Genomic DNA, 22,437 nt, shown 5'->3' with positions numbered 1-22,437 from the left:
GTAGCTCACACAGTGCCTGGCACTTGTAGGTTCCCAGGGAAGATGAGTTGGCCTCAAAGGCTTTCACGAAGCACCCCAGCTGAGCTCCAGATGGGCCTTCACCTCTCAGGGTTTGGACTGTGACTTTGAGGCCAGCCTGAGGCTATGTAGTTAATTCCAGCTCAGCCTGGGCTACAGCGATGCCCTACCTCAAAAAAACAAACAAGCCGGTGGGGGAGGGGTGTCACTTGCCTTCAGTAACAATCCAGGCTCCACTGTCCCTTGTCCCCTGGATCTAGGTGTCCTCATTCAACTCCAGTCTCCACCTGACCCTTGGGAAAATGCCCTAACTTTAGACAAAGGCCACTACAGACAAGTGTCTTTTTCAGAAGGGGACCAGACAACACCCACACTTCTTGCAGGGTGAGCCCGAGGCCAGCCTGTCCTCTGTGTCAGGGTAGAGGTGCGATGTCCATGGCATGATCAGGGCAAGGATGACTTTGGACATAGTCCCTGGCGGGCTGTTCCCTTCTCTGTTCTCAACTGGGCCTCTGAGTCCCGTGGGTCCTCCTTCGCGGCCAGACAGAACCCGGGTCTGGGGAGGAACTTGAGCCCGGAGCTGCGGCGCGCTGGGTCTGCGCGTGGCACACACCTGTGGCCGTGGTTCCTGCTGGGAGCTCTTCTGCTCCCAGGGGACGTGTGGAGACGTGTGGGCTGTTCACACCCGGAGTGGGGGCTGTCCTGCATCTGTTGGGTACCAGCGCCCAGGACTTCTGGTAAACCGAGTCAGCGCAGAGCAGACCTGTACAGTGGCCAGCAGAGATTCACAGGGAATGTCGGCTCCTTCTCTGAAGGGACAGACTCTCCTTCCTTAAAAAAATAAAATAAAATAAAATAAAATAAAATAAAATAAAATAAAAACACTCTCCTAAGAAAGAGAGCAGACAGCCACAATGGAAACCCAGTGCAGGCGGCAGAACCTGATGTTTGAGGCCAGGTGCACAGGGTGGGGGCTACCCGTGTCACCCTTTATAAGGGGACTTTTCCTCCACACCCAACCCCTTGCCATTGAGGACAGCTATCACAGAAACTTCCTGAGAACCACCTGAAGAAACCGCAGAGGCTGCATCTGCATCTGGACTGAGCTGGAGGGTTGAGCTGGCTGGGGCCCGTCCTGGCCGGTTAGGGGCAGGCAGTTCAAAACCTCCCCCCCTGACAGCCATTGTCGTCCTCCCCAGACCTGGTCCCCGTCGCCAGTCTCCAGGCTTCCCGGCCCTGCCTGCCCCAGGCATCCAGCACATGTGAGGTGTTCCTCACACTGGGACGCACCGGGGCTCTGGGGCAGTGGCCCCGGCTGGAGCTGAAGCTGAGCTCAGTGATTTCTTGCATCCGCAGCGGGGAGTGGCCAGGGGAGTTGGGGTTGCTTCCCAAGTCACTTTACACTCTTGCTTGTGGGTTTGTTTTTTTTGGAGGGGAGGGTATGGAATCTTTCCTGCTAACAGTGAGGAGGTATTTAAAACAAAATAAGAGAAGAACTGAATGTTTGCTTGCTTGCTTATTTTTGAAACAGATTGTCCTTGAACTCAGTATGTAGCGCAAGGTGACCTTGAGCTCCTGATTCTCCTGCCTCTATCTCACAGATGCTGGGATTGTAGGTATATGCAGTGCTGAGATCGAACCCAGCGTTTTATGGGTGCTAGACAAGCACTCTGCCAACTGAGCCACATCTTCAGCCCAAGGAATGAATGTCTTTGAAATTGCAGATAAAAATTACTTTTCTGCCATGTGTGGATGGTACACACCCTTTGATCCCAGCACTTGGGAGGCTGAGGTAGGAGCATCTCTGTGAGTTCCAGGCCAGCTGTGGGGGGATACAGAGTGAGTTCCAGGTCAGCCTGGACTAGTGAGACTCTACCTTGAAAAACTAAAAAAAAAAAAAGATTTTTCCAACTCTCCCAGATAGAATAGGACAGCTTGTCATCAGAAGGCGCGGAGAGCACATGCCTGCAAAACACCACTTACTAGGCAAAGGATAGGGAATCCCTGGAAACCAAGGACCAGCCTGGGTCACATAGGGAGATCCAGGCCAGCCAGGGCTGCACGGTGAGACCCTGTAGCAGAGGACAGATTGTTGGGGCAACACACTCTGCCCCCTTTAGGATCCCCTGGAACCCAGCATTGTGGTTTTAACCCTATTGAGTCATCTAAGAAACAACAGAGGGTTGAGGGGGCCTTCAGATCACCCCCGACTTCCTGAGACCGTAAGGCTCTCAGAGATGCTGTAGGACAACCCACGGACTCTCAAGACAGCGAGGCCAGTGTGTTTGGGAGAAGGGTCTCAGAGCCCCGTGGTCATCGCTTCCATGATGTTGGCACCCCAGCCGAGGGGCAGGGTCTGTGACCGCGCAGGGCAGAAGTTTGCCATAGAGAGCAGCTCCACCTGCTCTGCTGGGCACACGCTGGCGTCCAGAGCTTTCACCTGCCTCCTCAGAACCCTGGGCCCACACTGAGGTCACCAGGCCACCCGCAGAGGCCACATGCAGCCCCTCGTTGACACTTAGCCACCGCCCCCAGCAGCCAGCAGGTGACCCAAGTCCCAGTCCTGGTGATACGCCAGCCTTGCCTGCTGCGCCCGGTTCCTACCCTGAGTCTCTCTAAGCATAAAGAAAGATTTTATACCAGTTTCAGGGTGAATCCTCACAGGTTTGGTAATTCAGTCGTAAATCACCAGACAGCATCAGGAGCGGCTCCCGGGCGGTTGGAGGAGAAAGCTGGGTTACACATGTGGCAAGGGGGTGACATCAGGGTCTTCTCTCCCTCCTGGTGGAGGGACAAGGACCAAGTCTGCCACTTAGAAAGCATGGGCTCCTCTTCCTGACCAGTCAGGCCAAAGTACTTACATTCTGATTGGCTAATCACTGAGAACCGGAAGACTGCGCTTGGCTCAAGTCTTGACCATGCGATCTAGCCTGGGCTTAAACATTATGAACCAAGGACAGGGGTAAAGGATCCCCCAGTGCAAATGAGCGCTGTTACAGAAAACAGAATGCTAGGTGGCTCAAAGCCAGCAGACAAAAGAAGCCAACATTGATTGGGCACTTTCTGTATACTTCTTTATTCTAAAGGCTTCCCTGAGTTGTTAACCATTCTGACCTCAGTGCTCTATGAAGTGAGTGATGTTATGGTCCCCACTTTACAGATGAAGATATTGAGGCTGTAAGAAATTACATGCTTGCCCAGTATCCACTGAGGAGCAGAAGTAGTTTAAACCCAAGAGGTTGCTTCCACGTTTCATCCTGCCCCCCCCCCCCACTGCATGCTCCCTAGGGCCTGTCCCTCCCTCAGCACCATCTAGAATGTTGGCCCGCCCTCCTGTACTCTGCCAGCTCCCCGAGAGCACAGAGTTTTTTGTTTTTTTTTTCCAGTTTATTTATTTGCAAGCAGAGAGTGGGGAGAGGGAGAGAACGGACACACTATCGCCTCCAGGAAACCAACTCCAGATACATGTGCCATTTTGTGCATCTGGCTTTACGTGGGTACGTGAGGAATCGAACCCCGGGTCATTAGGCTTTGCAGGCAAGTGCCTAACCCCTGAGCCATTTCTCCAGCCTAAGAGAGTGGAAATTTTTGTCCGGGGTTGTTTTCGCTCAGTGTGAAACAGTGTTGGACACACAGTGGCTACGCAGATACGTGTGTGTGTGCACGCGTGCGTGGGGGTTAAAGTGGCCTCTCGGCCATCTGCTCTCTCAACATGCAAAGTATTTAGACGCTTAGCTTCCCAAGACTTCAGATGTATTCTTTCCAGACTCCCTGAGCCCCAGCTGTGACCTGTGGACGTTCCAGCTATTTGGCAAGGCCTTGCCGTCCTTCCGGTCTGCTGCCAACTCGGTTGTCTTGGGGTCTTGACCAAGCTGTTGGCGCATCACCATGGTAGAATGTCAGTGCTGTGAGGTCCCTGTTTCCCCACCATCTGCCCACAGTGCCAAGAACCATGTCTGGCACAGAGAGTCTCCCAGAATATTCTGTGGCCTTGGTGGTTCCGCAGCCACCTGGGTCACCCCTGCCTTGAGCTTATGGGCACCTTGCACTCTGTTCTTCATGCTCGAATTAACCCTCCACTTCTGGAACCCCTGACTGGCAGTCTCCCACCCCCTCCTCCCTCTAAAGTGCCGCTTTCTTGTCCCCTGACCTACTTGGGTCTTTGGAGTCTTCATCTGTGATTGCAAAAGCCATCTCAGAGGCAGCCAGGGTCGCAACCTAGGAAGGGGACGTGGCCCATGCAGGGGACTTAGCAGCTGTGTGTGACCCATACAGACAGACAAGTGCTGGGCCACATTTTCTTGACCCTCCCCCTCCTCACTCTTTCCCCTCTGCCTCAGCCCCTGTCTGTGTCCCTTCCCACCCCTTCTTCAGGGTCTCTTCCAGTCCTTTGGCTTCTGTGGTCTTTGAGGCTACTTAGTGTATGGAACCGGATTCACCCCTCCTCCAGGCAGCCCTCCTTGACTACCTCCAGCCTGCATCAGTGTTCCTTCCTTCTTCCTGTGTGCGGGGCATACTAAACCTCAGGCCCTGGTATCATTTCAGCAAGTACAAGTCTTGCTTCTTGCTCTCCCATGAGGCCAGGATCCAGAGGCCCTTCCCAAGGAAACTAGTGGTGTAGGTATCTGGAGCCAGGGACAGTTGGTGATGGTGGGGAGGGCGCTGCTGGAACTTGGAGAAGGCCACTCTGCACTCTGTGGCCCTCAGTAGGACCGTGGCACCTAGCTCTCAGGGACCCTCTCCTCCCATCCCTGTCCCACCAGCACCCCCTTGGCCAAGCCCACCCAGAGCCACACAGCACAGAACCCACTGATGGGGTCCATTCTCAGAACCTCCCCAGGGTGAGGGGGGGATTGCAGCTGCTAGCCACGTGACATGACGCTTGACTTCGAGGGCCTCTCCTGCTTCCATTTCCTGCTTCCATTTCCGTATCAAAGCATCCCAACGTCAAGGGTGACTTGAGTGCTCAGGGGGCAGGGGTTCGGGATGTCAAAGGACCCATGGCAAGCACCAGTGGCTTTTCAAGGAGTCACCGTGTTGGTGAGCATGTCCCCTTGTGAAGGACAGCCCTGTCTCTGACACCTGTGATTGGCTACAGAGTGTCCTGTGGTCCCACCCACTGTCTCCGATCCTCACTTGGGCTCCATCCACATCCCCGCTCCCAGTGTCCACAGTAGAACTTCTGCCGTCTCCCCGACTGTCCTCTCTCCCTCTCATTGGCCAGTCTGTGTCACGTGTCTGCCTCGGAGCCGATGGCTGGAGCCGGAGAGAGAGGATATGCGGATTGGCTTCACCTGAGCCAGTGGTCCCCCACCCCCCCCCAAACAGTCAGACTAGGCATGTAAGGGAATGAGACGGACAGAGGCCTCCAAGCACAGTAGAGAGCTGTTATCAGGTAGAGGGACATTTCTCTACTTAGAAAGTAGCTGGAGTGCCTGCTGGGTCCCAAGCACAGCCTCGGGTGTTGGGAATACAAAGCTGGCCAAGATCTGTGTCTCCAGAGAGCTGACATATTGGTGGGGACACTGGCAAAAAAAAAAAAAGAGACAGTGTAGCTAGTGAGCAGAGACAGGGAAGAAGTGAGGGAGGGGTTGGGGGAATACCGGAGTAGCAAGTGCAAAGGTCCTGGGGTGAGGACACGCATGGCATGTACGCTGGGCCAAGGGCAGAAGGAAGAGAGGACAAGGAGAAGAGCAGAGATCAAAGGGCAGGTTTTGTGGGGTCTTGGTGGTCTTTGGAGCCTTTGGGGGTCTTACCCTGTGGGGTGGAGTCCTGGAAGGCTTTGCAGGGAAAGACAGGCCCTGGCTTTTACTGTATTGGGACCCTCCTGGCCTCTTGATGACAGATGGTGAGGGTGGAAGCAGAGGAGGCTTTTAGGAGGTGTCATCATACCCAGCACCCTAGCTGATACCCAGAAGGTGCCAGGTCTGTGGCAGGACACTGGCCCAGCTCACAGGATGCCCTGGCATACCCTTCAATTCCTTCCCACCACGCTCCTCCATTTGCTGCCTGGCCTTTTGTGTTTGTTTGTATGTTTGTTTTTGTTTTTGTTTCTCAAGGTAGGGTCTCACTGTAGGTCAGGCTGAGCCGGAATTCACTATGTAGTCTCAGGGTGGCCTCGAACTCATGGCGACCCTCCTACCTCTGCCTCCCGAGTTCTGGGATTAAAGGCGTGCGCCACCATGCCCGGCTTCTGCCTGGCTTCTGGCTGGCCTTTTTGACAAGTCTCTGCCCTTGTGGGACTTGGGCATCTTCAGAGGAAAAGAGCCCATCTGGACCTTTCCAGGCAGCCTAGATGAGACCCTGGGTGTCCCCCACAGACGTGCTGTGCAGGACGGTGTCTTCAGCCATGGCAAGACCCGCTCTTCCAGAAGCAGGATAATGTCTTCATGTGCTTAGGACATTCGGTCTCTACAGACGCATTTTGGTTGGGTGGAGAAACCTTCACCACAGCCTGTAGGAAGACCTAGGGTAAAGGGGAGGGGCCAGACAGACACCTTGATGGTGTCCATGGTTAGGGATGGGACGTTTGAGGGCATGACTACATTCCTGGCACAGCCTGTTGGAGACTTTTACCAAGAAGGAGGGAAAGAAAAAAGAAAGCAAGGTGCCTCCTGTCACTGTTAATTGATTTCTTTGGCGTCCGGAGAGAGGCTGGCCCTGGGCCAGCAGGAGCCAGAGCCCTGGAGAATTCATCAAAAATTGACCCGCAGACAGCTTGAGCTGATGGATAATTAGCCCCTCTTACACTGCAGCCCGGAGTTGCAGAGCCAGGACTCCATCCAGAAGGAGGAAGGGTGCCAGAGACCAACAGCCACCACCAGGTCCGGAGCCCAGCTGACCATTCCAGGCCAAGAGCTGAGAAGGCCCTGGCGGGAAGAGGGCACTTGTCCATTGCTGCCTGCCTCATTTGGGCAGATGGGGAAACTGAGGATGGGAGCCTCTTAGGAACTTGCTCACAGATCTGCTTCCAGGGAGTTCTGTCGAGCAGGCCAAATCTAGCCAGAATGGCTTTAAACCCTTGTCTTCCATGCAGCTGTGGGAAAGTGATTTTTATCTCTCTGTGCCTCCACTTCCTCAACCGTCAACTATGTCGTCACCAGGGAGATATGCGTGGGAGGTGGTCCACCACCTGGGAAGTGCTCACAACTGAGATGTCAGAAGCTGTCTAAAGTGCGGTCTGGCTTGAAACGCCTTCCCGGTGGGGCGTCCCGTGGGAAAGCTCAGGTCCGTTTTGTGGCTCGGTGGCTGTGCGGTGTGCTAGTTAGAGCGTCCGTGTCCATTTCCAGGAGCTTTCCATGCGCTCACCCTCGGAGTGCAAAGCCCAAGGCGCCCTGAGGTATTTCGCAAGGGGTTGTGGACCCCCGATGAGCACCAGATGGGGAGGGGGAGGCGACAGCCCTGATTTGAAATAGTGCCTCTCTCCATTCAGCCGTCTGGCTTGCAGTCTCCTTTCCCCTCCAGTCTGGGGTGGCGCCGGTGTGTTTGGGCTCCTTCCAGCACCTGCTAAGGTCCTTGCTTAGAATGAGAGTGCGTGCAGACAAGGGCAGGCGCTGCCCCGCCCGCCAGGCAAGAGTCTGTGGGATAGTGGTATAGGGGGTCAGCGGGCAGTGGGCAGCCTTTGGGTGATCAGCTCCTCTGGGAGGGGTCATCTACCTTCCAGACGCGCCTGGAGAGTTTTCTGATTCAAAAGGGAGGGAGAGAGAGATTGAGTGTGTGTGTGTGTGTGTGTGTGTGTGTGTGTGTGTGTGTGTGTTGATTTTATTTTGCAATTGAGTGATTGATCACTTTATAGTTCAAGCTAGCCTGGAACTCACTGTGTAGCTCAGACAGGCCCTAAAACTGGCAATTCTGCTGCCTCAGCCTCCTGAACACTGGGATTGTAGGCATATGCTACCTCACCTAGCTTGTGCTTTTTGTTAAAAAAAAAAAAAAAAAAGAGGCTATTTCAAGAAGCTTGTGGGCTTGGATGTGGCTCAATTAGTAGAGTGCTTGCTTAGTATGTACAAAGTCCTGGATTGGAACCCCAGCACTGTATAAAACAGGGTGTGGTAGTATCTGGGATTGGGGTTTGAGAGAGAAAGGGTCAGGAGTTCAAGGTCATTCTTAGCTATGTATCAAGTTCAAGGTCAGCCTGGAATGCATGAGACCCTATCTCCCAAAATATAAGAGGGGTCCTGGAGAGATGGCTCAGTAGTTAAAGGGGCTTGCTTGCAAAGCCTGTTAGCCAGGGTTCAATTCTCTAGTACCCATGTAAAGCCAGATATACAAAGTGGTGCATGCGTTTGAGTTTGTCTGCAGAGGCACATGACCCTGGCATGCCCATACTCACTTTCTCTATCTTTCATTGATAGAGAGAGAGAGGGAGAGAGAGAGAGAGAGAGAGAGAGGGAGGGAGGGAGAGAGAGACACATATTAAAAGAAGCTCACGGCTGAAGAGATGGCTTAGTGATTAAGCACTTTCCTGTGAAGCCTAAGGACCCCGGTTCGAGGCTCAGTTCCCCAGGTCCCACGTTAGCCAGATGCACAAGGGGGCGTACACGTCTGGAGTTCATTTGCAGTGGCTGGAGGCCCTGGCGCGCCCATTCTCTTTCTTTCTCTATCTGCCTCTTTCTCTGTCTGTCTGTTGCTCTCAAATAAATAAATAAAAGTAACAAAAAAAAAATTTTTTAAAAAGAAGCTCACTAAGCAAGGGCTGGTTGAAGGGTGCCAGGCAGTCAGAGCAGCAAGGTTTGGACACCCTCTGTAGACTTCCTGGGGACCGTGAGCTGTGAGCTGTGGGAGAGTGGAGAGCCCACAGCAGAGGCTCCTGTGGGTGGTGATTTCCTCCTGCAAACAGCTCACACTGGAGGCTGCTTGGCTCTGCCTCTGTACCTAGGTGACCTGTTTCATCCGTCACGCTGGGGAAATGGAGGCATGGCAGTGTTAAGTGACTAGCCTGGGGTCACTCCACAAGGAACTCCCAAAAGTAAGAGTAGCTGTCACTCATGGTAACACAGACCAGCTGCTGTGATGTGATGGCTCAGGCTGGTGGGAGGTGAGGATTTTAGGGGAAGTCAGCGATCCGGTGTCTGCCCTTTTGTGTATGACCCTCAATGCCCTGGCCAGACTTCCCCTCCGACTGGGGCTCCATCCAGCAGCCCGGCAGGGACTCTCTGAAGAGCTGTCCTGTTAAGGCCAGCCCAGGTCTGGGGAGGACACTGGAAGCCACTCTTAGCCCCCAGGAAAGGAGAGATGGCCCCTCAGTGAACCCCACTGTTCTTACCCCACACACACCATTACCACCACCGTCCCAGGCCCCTGCAGAGTCAGAGGATCCAGCTTCCATTTTAGGGAGGGTGGGGAACCAGCAGTGGGGGGACACTTCTACCCCTAGAATTCCTAAGCGAGATGACATGGGACCCCGGGCCCTGAGCGGGTCTCTGGGGTTACAGCTGAGTTCCCTGTGGACAGCAGGGACGGGCAGACTCCTTCATTGTCACAGCCGTGGTGACATATCCTGACTCCACTGCACTTGGTCACCTTCCCCGCTGTTCCCTGCTCTGCAGAGCACCACCTCCCTCACCCGCCTTTGCTCTTCATACAGCATGACCTGGGGTCGGGGGATGACAGACCACTGTGGAATGTGGCAGTTCCTCTCCTTTTCCCTCATTTTGTTTACCCTGCAGCTTCAAACTGATAGGAACCCTTTTGCCCAGCAGCCAGATCGGAGGACAAGGGGCTTGTGCCCCTGCCCAAGTTGAGTTATTTTTTTGTTTGTTTTTTTTAAAAAAAAAAAAAAAAGTATGTATTTTTGAGGCTGGAGAGATGGCTTAGCAGTTAAGGCGTCTTGTCTGTGAAGCCAAAGGATCCCAGTTCAACTCTCCAGGGCCCACGTTAAGCCAGATGCACAAGGGGGCACATGCATCCGGAGATCATTTGTAATGGCTGGAGGCCCTGGCGCACCCATTCTCTCTCACTCTCCCAGATAAGTAAAATTAAAATTAAAATAAAGTTTAAAAGTATATATTTTTATTTATTTATTTGAGAGAGAGAGAAATAGGCTGATAGAGAGAGAATAGGCATAGCAGGACCTCCAGCCACTGCAAATGAACTCAAGACGCTGGTGCCACCTTGTGCATCTAACTTACCTGCGTCCTGGGGAATCAAACCTAGGTCCTCTGGCTTTGCAGGCAAGCACCTTAACTGCTAAGCCACCTCTCCAGCCCCTGAGTTTAGTTCTTAGCACAACTGTGGGACTCCTCTCTGGTTTACTCGTGGGGACACCGACCTCAGAGATACAGTTCTGGGGTGGGAACTTGTAGCCACACAGTCCAAGCAATATTGCCCCCTCCCCAGCCCAGACTGCCTGGATCTATTTGGCCACTTACTACTGGTCACCATACTCATTGTCCCATGGCCTGTAGAGGCTCTGGTGGCATGTCCCTTGCCATGGAGCTGCCCCTTCTCCTCTCCCTGGGCAGGTTTGTCTACTGAATTGGAAAGATGGCTCAGAGCAAGACTCTTGTCCACTCTGGGTCTTGCATTGCCACTGGGGAGAGTCCACGTGGACACATCTGCCCGCTGAGCCAAGGGGAAACACCGAGCTCTGTTCTGCTTGTTCTGCTCGGGCCTGTGTGCGAGGTTCTCCTTGCCCACCCCAGCCCCCCGCCCCCCGCGCAAGCCGAGCCGGGGAAAGCTACAATGTTAGTGCTGACCCCACCGCATCTCTTCCTTTCCTCCTTCAGAACTTGAGGCAAGAGGGGAAGGAACCCCATCCCCAAGTCGTCACCTCGGCCCCTGCAGCCACACCCCAGAAGAGCCACACCCATGGCGCCCCCCAGCCTGCTGCTCTGGCTGCTGTCCACTGCGCTCCTCTCCCTGCTGGCCGAAAGCTCCGCCTTCCTTTCCCACCCCCGCCTGAAGGGCCGCTTCCAGAGGGACCGCAGGAACATCCGACCCAACATCATCCTGGTGCTCACGGATGACCAGGACGTGGAGCTGGGTGAGTGGCCTGGCCTGGCCTGGCCTGTGATGACTGCTTGGGCTCGGGGGACAACACCATGCACAGGTCCAGGTGCGCAGGTGTGTGGGCGCGTGGAGTTCACTGCCTCGCAAGTGTAAGAAAGCCCACCCTTGGGTGCCCTGCACGTGTGGAGTCACAGCCGTCCCTCAAGGCTAGCAGAGCAGGGTTCCCCATTTCTACTAAATCCTAAGGAAACACACTCCCCACCCAAGCCACGGGGGTGGGGTCGTGCCCTTGGCCACAACTAAGCCATCCTCTGTCCCTTCCCTCCTGAGCAGTTGTCACAGGCTCCCCCACTTCACTTTCAAGACGCCTTCTACACTGTCTCCATTAGCACCAGGAGGAGGTGCCAAAATGAGACCACCAGAATCAACCCCAGCTAGCGTTCTCCTCCCCAAGAATGACCGGGTGTGGTCCGCAGTCACCTACAGGGTATCTTTCAGGGAACCCTGTTTCACCAAAGTCACTGGTATGTGGCTCCCCTCCAGTCAAACTGTCTACCAGAGCCATCCCATAGAACCAGTTGACTTTCTGCATCAATGGGTTCCGCATCCACAGATTCAACCAACCACGTATCAAAAATATTAGGAAAAAAAATTGAGTGTTTATGCAACATGTACAGAATTGGTCTTTGTCCCCTAACAATTACAGCGGAAACTGTGCACAGCGGTGACAATGGTCAGTTACAGTGCCGCAGGTCACCTAGCGGTGATGAACGCACACAAGAGAGTGGCTACAGATTGTGCACAAAGACAGCAGCGGTTTCTCGAAGGGGCCTGAGCATCCTCAGAGTTGGGTCTCTTGGGGGGAGGAATCCTAAAACAAACACATGTCAGTACTAAGGGGAAACTAAGAATAAGAGCCACAAATGCAAGTGACAAAGGCAACATCACATTCTCTAATGGTGAAATACAAAAAACAAAACCTGTAAAAAGCCGGGCGTGGTGGCGCACCCCTTTAATCCCAGCACTCAGGAGGCAGAGGTAGGAGGACCCCCTGTGAGCTCAGGGCCAGCCTGAACATAGTGAACTCCAGGTCAGCCTGGGCTAGAGAAAAGCAAGAGCCTACCTCAAAAAACAAGAACAAAAAAGTTGGAAAAGAAGAGCTGGGGGAGACGGCTCGGTCCGTTGAGTACTGGCTGCATGAACGTCAGGACCTGCATTTTGGGTCTAACACCCACCGTGCAGCAGGGCACCCCTCGAATCCCAGAGTGGGGGCGGTAGACAGGAGAATGAACCCCTGTGGCTCGTTACCTGCTGACTCCGTGAGCTCCAGGGTCGGGGAAAGACCCCCGTCTCTAAAAGTAAAGTGGGGCACAATTGAGAAAAACTCCAATGTCATCCTCTGACATATGCAAGGAAAACAAAAGTAAAAAGGGGGGCTGGATGTACCTCAGTTGGTAGAGTGCCTACCTAGTATGTACGCAAAGCCCTGCCTTCAACGCCCAGCTCTGCATAAAACCAGGCGTGGTAGCCCGTGCCTGCAATCCCAGCCCTCAGAGGATCCTTATTACTGTTTTCTTATTTATCTGGCTTTATGTGGGTACTGGGGAATAGAACCTGGGCCGGTAAGGCTTTGCAAGCAAGCATCCCCAACCGCTGAGCTGTATCTCATTATTATGATATTGTGAGACAATGTCTCACTCTGCAGCCCACACTGGTCGCAGACTTTCGATCCCCCTGCCTCAGCTTCCGGAGTGCTGTGTCACAGGCCTCCAGCAGAGGAGGCTATGAGCTCAAGTGGTTCCCACAGCTACCCTCTGCTCGTTCAGAGAAGTCAGCTGCAGAAGCACAGGGCCGGGGGCGGGGTGGGGTGGGGAGATGGAGACTTGGAACAGGGCGGCAGGAGAGTTCAGAGCTGGGGCTGGAGTTAGGGATGAGGTCGGAGCTTGTGCCTTTCATGTCTAGGAACTGCATGGATACGCAGGCTGGGGGTGGAGGAAGCAAAGAATTCAGGGTCGTTTCTAGCTCTAGGGCCTGAGCCCACGGTGACAGAGCACCTGCTTTGGGGTTCCCCCAGCTGTGATGCTCAGCTAAGCCTCGTGCCACAATCTGTTTGCAACTTTGCATCGCGACTCTTAGTAAAACCAACAAAAGAAGTAAATATGTGCCAAGGAACGGGCGCGTATAATGAGGCTCCAGAGAGGCGGGAAGAACACCGTGGCTCACCTGAAATACGGAGCTTCGTGTGCTCCCTTTTCACCGATGAGGAAACCGAGGCACAGGGAAGTTCAGACACTTGTCTGAGTCACACAGCTAAAAAGTGGTTACTTCCGATCCGCACCCAGAACCCGTGGCCTTCTCCGCTGCTCTGCGTCACCAGTTTGTGGGGTGGAGACGGCGCTGCTTACGTCTGCGTTGGCTTCTCACCGTCACGCACACTGCTGCTGGTGGGTGGTGTCTGCACTTAGATGTCTTTGCTCAGCAAGCACGTGTGCAAGCCGAAGCTCAAGGAGTGAGTGAGGGGATGGGGTCGAAGGCCTTGGTGTTCTGTGGCATTGCGGGTCCTGCCCGTAGCAGTGGCGGCAGAGATCGGCGTCTAAGGGCTGTTTCCTTCCACGCACAAGCCACTCTCTTACTCCGATGACCTGGCTTCCAAGGCGGGCTGAGCCTCTGTTGGGGAGCGAGGGACGGGAAAGGGGCTGTTGGGGGTCTGATGAGCTTTTTATAAACCGCGAGACAGACCCAGATCAATAATGCATGCTCCCAAAAAGCCCAGCGCATTACCTTGCAGTTGCTACAACCGGCACACAGAGGGTGGCCCTAAAAAATTCATTACCTGCTATTTTCTGCTCATTCGCGCAGCTGCGCTGGTGGGTCTCTGGCTGGAGGCTTCTGGACTGAGCTAATCTCGGGCTTCCTTCAAGGCCCAGTGGAGGACAACTGTCCTCCTGTCACCAGGGTCTGCTTCAGATGTCTCCCACAGGACCTGGCAAGAAGGGGGCCGGGTCCATTTCTCCATCACTGTGGGTCAGCTTTAGTGTGTAATACCTCAGTCTTCCATGTATTTCCAGAACGGTGGAAAAATCCCTGTGTTCAAGCTGGGCGTGGTGGCGCGCGCTTTTAATCCTAACACTCCAGAGGCAGAGGTAGGAGGATCGCTGTGAGTTCAAGGCCACCCTGGGACTACGTCACAGTCTGGTCGTGTCCTGTCCTGTGCTTATGGAGGCCTAGCAGAAGCTGGGCTGTACCAGCTTTTTCACCAGGCTAATTGAATGCGGGCTGACTCTGGGGAGCCTCCAGGACTCTGACACCCCAGAGCTAGTCACACATGGTCCTCGCCTGCAGCTGCTGGTAAACAGTCACACCATTGTGGGTGGCAGAGGGCAGCTGCATGGTACAGTCAGAGGGTCTGGTCCACAAAGTGTCATGGAAATAATTATCCCATTAGATATGACATCTTATGAATGAACTGAGGCATGGCAACACATACCTGTAATCCCAGGATTTGGGAGGCTGAGGCAGGAGGATCACAAATTCCAAGACAGTCTGTGCTTCATAGTGAGATCCTTTCAAAAATAAAAATGTCACAACCTCAGTCAACTGGGCTTCATTCTGCCTGTGATGAGTGTCGAATGACTTTGTGATAGTAAGCTCAAGCAGCATTGGGTGAACCCAAACCAGTTTAATTGAGGCGAGGAAATAAAAATGTGCAGGTAGAACTGGAGGGCTGGCTTAGTGATGAAGGTATTTGCCTGCAAAGCCTAAGCACCCAGGTTCGGCTTCCAGTACCCACATAAGCCAGATGCACATGATGGCACATGCATCCATAGTTCGTTTGCAATGGCTGGAGGCTCTGTCACACCCATTTTCTCTCTGTGTCTGCCTGTTTTCTCTCTCTCTAAAATAAATAAGGGCTGGAGAGATGGCTTAGTGGTTTAAGGCGTTTGCCTGCAAAGCCATAGGACCTCAGTTTGATTTCCCAGGACCCATGTAAGCCAGATGCACAAGGTGGCAAATGCATCTGGAGTTCATTTGCAGTGGCTGGAGGTCCTGGTGCACCCATTCTCTCTCTCTCTCTCTCTCTCTCTCTCTCTCTCTCTCTCCATCTTTCCCTCTTTCCCTCTCTCAAATAATAAAAAAAAAAATAGTCAAGCTGGGCATGGTGGTTCACACCTTTAATCCCAGCACTTGGGAGGCAGAGGCAGGAGGACCGCAATGAGTTCCAGGCCACCCTGAGACTCCATAGTGCATTCCAGGTCAGCCTGGGCTAGAGTGAGACCCTACCTCGAAAAAAACAAACAAACAAGAAAACAACAACAACAAAAGTCCAGGTATACTGTGAGCTTCAGGTACGGGCCGATCCAGGTGTGCTGGCTGGGCATGTCACCTGTCTCTCCATCAGTCTCCCTTCTCCCTGCTCTCTCCCGGATGTTGGTGCTCTGGAGCCCCCTCACTGGTATTGACATGGTGGTGAGTCACCTGAGCAGACAGAACACCTTTCCTCTTCTCCGCTCTCTCCTACAGGTACTAAGGAGAGTCCCCAGACTGGGTCTCTTGGACCTGACATTCTCTGAGACATCTGGTCAACCACCAGTGGTGCAGAGGGATAAGGCAGAGTGTAGTTGGCCAGTCCGTGGCATAGCCCTGCAGCGTTCTGAGCGAGGGGCCTGGGAGAGGGTGAGTGGGACATCAGGGACTGACATCTGGAGCAGAGCAGCTGGGCACAGTAGGGATGCCTTTGTGCTTCTCCAATCGCGCGTGTCTCTGCAGCAGGATGTGCAGTGTGGCACACACTGGCTCATGCATCTGCATTTATTGAGCACCAACAGTATATCAATGGGCGGCAAGCAGCAAACCAAATAGAATCTTTGCTGTTACAAGGCATGCATTCTAATATTAGTGAATTAGTAACCAAGACAGACAGCATAGATGTGAGCAGAGGGGAGAAGGAAGAAAGAGAGATCAAGCAAGGTGGAAAGGACCATGGTGACTTTATGAAGGGTCATCTCACCATAAAGAGAACACTGGAGGACTGGAGAGATGACTTAGCAGTTAAAGCGCTTGCCTACGCACCTAAGGACCCGGGTTCAGTGCCCCAGCCAAAGCTGAGAGCGTTTCATTGCGCTGACCGGTCACGGGAGGTGAGTGCAGAGCAACTCCACTGCGGTCAGGGTCGCGTTGCTGGTAGGAATCACCCAACCAAGAGCAGCTTGTGGGGAATAAAAAGAGGTTTATTTTGGCTTACAGGCTTAAGGGAGAAGCTCCCTCATGGCAGGGGGAAACAATGGCATGAGCAGAGGGTGGACATCACCCCCTGGCCAACATAAAGTGGACAATAGGAACAGGAGAGTGTGCCAAGCACTGGCAAGGGGACACTGGCTATAACACCCATAAGCCCACCTCCAACAATACACTGCCTCCAGGAGGCATTAATTCCCAAATCTCCATCAGCTAGGAACTTGGCATTCAGAACACCTAAGTTTGTGGGAGACATCTGAATCGAACCACCACAAACTCCCAAGAATTGAATTTGTGAGGCTGTCAGGGTGGACTGTGTGCTTGCAGAGATGGGGCATGCTGTGGTCAGGAGCTTAGTATGTGGCCTGAGGAGTGGCAGGTGCCTGCAAACAGCGCAAGGCTATCCCATGGACAGCCATGGTGAAGTCAGAAGTCCCAGGAAGGCTCAAGCCAGGCCGGATGTGGGGTAGGGAAGGTGAGAGCATGTAGGCTGTGGACTTGATGCCACTCTTCAGATCTGAGATGCCTCGGGCTAGCTGCCTCACGGGCAAGGCAGGCTGGGACAGAAGGTTCTGGCAGCCTTCTCTCCCCCCACCACTTTCCACATTCCATCAAGGGAACAAGAAAACCACACCCTATGCTGCCCACCAATAGCCAAGAGATGGACTGGAAACCGCAGGCTTGAGTGCAGTTTGGGGGCCAGATGGCAGCAGACCAGGAGACGCCCAGATTCCAGACGGCAGCTCAGGGTAACTTCCATCCACTGCCACGTCTACTCCTGACGTTCTCATCAGCGGAAGGGAAGGGTGTAGATGCAGGTTATCTCAGGAAGGTCCCGCCCTGGGGGTAACGACCTGCCAAGCACATTCCTGCAAGACTCATTGTTCAGTTCAGCCACACTTGGAGAGGTCACTTGAATTCTAGAAAGAGTATATATCCAAGCGAGGCTTGGCTGCTGGTAAGAGAAATGCAATAGCGGTTGGTTACACGAAGCAGACTGTGGCTTCTTCCTCACATAATAAGATCTAGAGGTTGGTGGTCCCATGTAGGTGTAGTGACCTTGTGCTGGCAGGGATCCCCAGCTCCTCAGAGTGGCCTAATTTGTAGCTTCCAACTTTGTCACTGTGGGGTTCAAATGGCTGCCAGAGCTCCAGCTACCACAGCCTCCTGCCAACCAACAGGAGTGGGGGAGCAGAGGAGCAAAAAGGGTGGATCCGCATAAGTCATGTGTCTTTGGGGACCTTCCCTCATAAGGCACACGTAACATAAACAGAGCTGACTTCGCTGCAAGGAGTGTGGGGCGTGCATAGGTATTGATTAGTCAAGAGGGGCTTAGATTTTTTGTTTTTCCCTAGGGTGTGAATAGCTGAGGGGAAAAACCCTGGGGATAGTGTGGTACCCCAGTCTCAATCTCTTCTACTGATGATTTCCTGCTAGGATCCCCACTGCTGGCCAAAGCCAGCGGGGTGTGGGAGTTTGTTGATGGTAGTCATCCTCTTCACTGGCCAGCTCCCTGCGTATAAAGGATCTGGAAGGCCAAAGGCAGGCTCACTGGCTTCATAGCTACAGAGAAACACAAAGACAAGCTGAACCCGTTGAGAAGGAAGAGGGGAAACAGATACTGATGGACAGCCAGGGTCCGAGCCACACTGTAGGTCAAAGGCGAGGATCTCAGTGGGGGGCACCTGCGGCTGCTAATAATCATGATTCCATCTACAGAGGAACCCCCAGAGGGGGCCCACCATGGGCAAGAGACATGTGCAAGACCCCAGTGGCAGGCACAGGCGCCCCAGGACCTGGGGAACAAGTAGGGGTGAGGCTCATGAGGGCAGAGGGGACACGGGGACGCACAGGCAAGGTGAGCCTCTCGAGAGGGTCGGGGTTTTGAAGGGAGGCCAGTGGAAGAACACAGCAGTGCCCTGTTGAGGTCAGCTCCACAGGGCTGGGGTGAGCATCCCACCAAACACAGCTTGATGGGAAGAAGGGATTTATCTCAAGCTTACAGGTCCAGGCGAAGTTCCATCAATGGTGGAAGAAGCTGGTTCCCTTCCATAAATCCAAGCAGAGAGAGAGAGAGAAAGACCCTTAGTAGCTAGAAAACACTGAAAAGCAGCAAGCAGGATCCCCCCTCCCCCAGCTCAGCCTGCTCTCTTGCACCTTTGGGCTGAAATTCAGATCCCCCCCCCCCAGTGACACCTCCTCCAGCCAGGCAGCTGGAGATCCAAGTTACAAGTGTAATTTTATTTTTTTTAATATTTTTTTGTTCATTTTTATTTATTTACTTGAGAGTGACAAAGAGAGAGGGAGAGAGACAGATAGAGAGAGAATGGGCGCACCAGGGCTTCCAGCCATTGCAAACGAACTCCAGATGCGTGCGCCCCCTTGTGCATCTGGCTAACGTGGGTCCTGGGGAATCGAGCCTTGAACCGAGGTCCTTAGGCTTCACAGGCAAGCGCTTAACCGCTAAGCCATCTCTCCAGCCCACAGTGTAATTTTAACACCTGAGTCAGCGGGGGACATAGTCAAACTAGCGCATGCCCTGAGCAAAGGCTCACCCTAGGTGTGGGCATGGTCCAGAGGCAAGAGCGGAAGCAGGCGGGTGCGGTGGTCCTGGTCCTGGTCTGGGGGGGCTGACCAGGCTGCTGGGAAAGGACATCAGCTTGCGATGGGTGGCATGAGCAGTGGCAGGTGGCACCAAGGAGGGTGAGGGCTCCTGGAAGTGACTGACCCAGGCCAGGACTAGACCAGGAGCAACAAGGCCCGGGGCTTCCTTCCATCAGACGCAAAGCTATTTTGCAGATGTTTCTCGCAGTGGCTGGACAACGGGTTTTGTGTGGCACCCTGTGGAACCTGGGACCACGCTGGGAAACCCCACATCCTTAAATAGCCACCCGTACCAGGGCTTGGCTTGGCAGGATTGCTATGTGGGGAGGTTCCCAAGCAGCTTCTCAGCAAGGCGTTGACCCCCGGTGACACTGTGCCAGGCCTGTCCTGAGGCCGCTGGCCACCTCCCTCCATCGAGAGCACACCTGAGCATCTTCTCCCGGCAGCCTCTGCGGCCAAACCAGCGGGGGCCACTGACCGCGTTCTTGTTCATTAGCAGAGTTCAGTGCTGGCGGCTCGACAGCTGCCTAATTGATTTGGGGTTTGGAGCCATTTCTAGCTCTGGCTTCTCAAAGCTGCAGCCAGCAATAGTGTTTGGCTTGATTTTGCAACATCTGAGAGTCAGAACGGTTCCCTCGACACCACCAGGAAACGGGGTCCTGGGAGCTGGTGCCATTACTCTGCCTGCCAGCAATAGGGCGAGGGCAGCCACTGACGGCATTGGGTGTCATTCGCCACAGCTCCTCTCTGCCCAGATATGGCCTCTGGTCACTGCTGTTTGTCCCCCATGCTTCCCTCTTGCCCTCCAACTGGGGACAGAACTATCCTGGATGTCACATTTGCAGTGGCTCATTAAAAGGGTATTGGTGAAGGGAAGTGATGCACAAGTGGATCCCAGGGATAGTTGAGGGCCAGGTGAAGGCTGCTGGGTGACCTCAGGATGAGGCAGAACACAGGTGCCTCCCGCCATAGGCCCGAGCCCATGACCCTTTGTCCCATCTCTCTCCACCAAGGTTAGTCTGGCCTGTTTCCAGAACTCCAGCCTCCCTGTTTCTGTCAGTCTGGGGTCTTGGGGCATAGAGTGCTCCCTTCCAGGAGTAAAATCCTTATGAAGTTCCTCCACCCATGGGCCTTGCAAGACCAGATGTTTTTTTTTATTTTCCAGCCAAAGCCAGAAAGCTAAGTTGATGGAAAAATCTGATTGACAAAAAAGCCAGCAGGGCTGGAGAGATGGCTTAGCGGTTAAGCACTTGCCTGTGAAGCCTAAGGACCCCGGTTCGAGGCTCGGTTCCCCAGGTCCCACGTTAGCCAGATGCACAAGGGGGCGCACGCTTCTGGAGTTCGTTTGCAGTGGCTGGAGGCCCTGGCGTGCCCATTCTCTCTCTGTCTATCTCTCTTCTCGATCTCTTTCTGTCTGTGTGCTTGCAAATAAAATAAAATAATTTTTTTAAAAAGCCAGCTGGTGACGCAGGCCTGCAATCCCAGCATTTGGGAGGCTGAGGCAGGAGGATGTCTATAAGTTTTAGACCAACTTAGACTCCAGAGTTAGACCTTGTCTCAAAGAGAGAGAGAGAGAGAGAGAGAGAAACACTAGTTTAGTTTTCTAAACATGTCTGGCAGACCTGAAAAGCATGCATGTGTGCACGCCCGTCTGCGCACACACAACACATACCACACACGTGCGTGCACACATGCACACAATCCTGCTAAGAGCAGCCCCCTCTGGGAATACTGTTAGTCCGTACCTGGGAGCTAGTCTTTCAAGCTGCATGAATTAAGCACCTCCTGTTTGCCCAACACGTAACCAGAACCCTTGCATGTTTCCTCTGTTCAAGTTCAGGACAACCTAGGAAGAAGGTATAAATGAGGAGACAGGGTGAAATCAGTTACACGTGGGGGCCTGCTTAAGTTAGGGGACATAGAAAAATCCGAACTGGAATTCAGGCTGTATTATTTTTGCATTTCTGTAACTGAAACTTCTGGCACAAATAATACCAGAGAGGAAAGATTGTTTTTAGCTCATAGCTTCAGAGGGCATCGGCCACATCACGGTGGGAAGGCACGAGAGGACAGCTCACTCAGCCCATGGTGCTGGGAGCTTGTGGCAGAGCTGTTTACATCACTGCAGACCTGGAATCAGAGCCCAAGGCAGGAAGTGGGGCCGGGGTAATCTCTAAGGATCAGCCTCCAGGAACCCACTTCTTCCAACCAGGCCCTGTGTCCCGAAACTCCCGTAACGTCCCACAGGAGCACCAGTGGCTGAGGAGCAAGCTTTCAGAACGTGAGCCTGTGGGACACATTTCCCACCCAAACCATAACACAGGCCTGCCCGCCCCCTAGAAACCAGGTCCTTCCTGTACCACTGGGTATGGTGACTTAGAGTGTTCTAGAATTATCCCAGAATTTCATACTTAAAAGAAATATTAGGGCTGGAGAGATGGCTTAGCGGTTAAGCGCTTGCCTGTGAAGCCTAAGGACCCCGATTCGAGGCTCGGTTCCCCGGGTCCCACGTTAGCCAGATGCACAAGGGGCGCACGCGTCTGGAGTTCGTTTGCAGAGGCTGGAAGCCCTGGCGCGCCCATTCTCTCTCTCTCCCTCTATCGGTCTTTCTCTCTGTGTCTGTCGCTCTCAAATAAATAAATAAAAAATTTTTAAAAATTGTTTAAAAAAAAATAAAAAAAAAATATTATACTGAAAGTTATCTGTATGAAAGGAGCCGAGGCCTGAAGAAGTCAGTGACGTGAGATGGCCAGTGCCTCGTTCTCCGATCTCCATTTAGTGTTATTTTATACCCTATTGTGCAGGTAAGATAGGGCCCAGCGGGGCCATTGTAGATCTGAAAAGTGTGTGTGTGTGTGTGTGTGTGTGTGTGTGTAAGAGAGTGCACAGGTGTGTGGTACACACCTACATCTGTGTTCGACAGCTGATCCTTTAATGTACAAGCCAGGTGAAAGGAGCTGCTGGAGAAAGGACGGACCTCAGACAGTGGGGGTGCCTCCTTCTCGTATGCCCCCCAGGCCACCTTGATCCTCAGCCCTAGGAGCGGAGAGGAGAGGGGAGGAGGGAAGAGGAGAACCCAGGACACTGCGGACAGACCTAGGTAGAGGAATACAGGTGAGACAGGCCCAACGCAGTGTCCCATGTCTCAGGCCACCTGTAGGAACCCACCTGTGTCCTTTTGCCCTAATCCCAGACCCCACTTCACATCAGGGCAAGAGCAAACATAGGCCTGTACCCCCTCCCCAGAAGCTGGATATAAAATGCTGCTTTCCCGTTTTTCTGGAAATCTGTAGCCCTTTTCACTCCACTTCTAGTAGAGAAAGAGATATGAGATATATTCCACCTCCTCCTCAACTCCTCAGATAGCAGCTGAGCTTGATCATGGCCAAAGGTGCAGAGACTAGGTGCAGAGGCCCATGGGAGTGAGAGTCTGTAGTGAGTTGGGGGATCCAGGTCCCTTGGAAAGGGCAGCCACCTCCCAACACCAGTCAATCATGCCAGAAAGAGAAGCCTAAGCAGAGTGGCAGACCCACCACCACCACCGATTTCGTGGGGGGTTTTAAAAAATATTTTTATTTTATTTGTTTATTTGAGAGAGAGAGAGAACAGGTGCACCACTGCAAACGAACT

At 53.4% G+C, this 22,437-nt stretch overlaps 1 protein-coding gene across 5 annotated transcripts in view; it reads left to right on the top strand.

Annotated features, from left to right (window-relative positions):
* Window positions 1-22,437, top strand: part of Sulf2 (sulfatase 2) — a 110,249-nt gene that overhangs the window by 16,554 nt on the left and 71,258 nt on the right. For all 5 annotated transcript variants that reach the window (XM_045156436.1, XM_045156434.1, XM_045156438.1 and 2 more), the window contains exon 2: window positions 10,746-11,002. In XM_045156436.1, the coding sequence (XP_045012371.1) occupies window positions 10,828-11,002 (175 nt within the window). In that variant the 5' untranslated portion in view covers window positions 10,746-10,827. The remainder of the gene's footprint in view (window positions 1-10,745; window positions 11,003-22,437) is intronic.

This window comes from Jaculus jaculus, chromosome 8, assembly GCF_020740685.1.
Source record: "Jaculus jaculus isolate mJacJac1 chromosome 8, mJacJac1.mat.Y.cur, whole genome shotgun sequence".
NCBI classification, from domain to species: Eukaryota; Metazoa; Chordata; class Mammalia; order Rodentia; family Dipodidae; genus Jaculus; species Jaculus jaculus.
The sequence above is the reverse complement of the archived record's forward strand: the minus strand, read 5'-3'. Positions and strand labels throughout refer to the sequence as shown.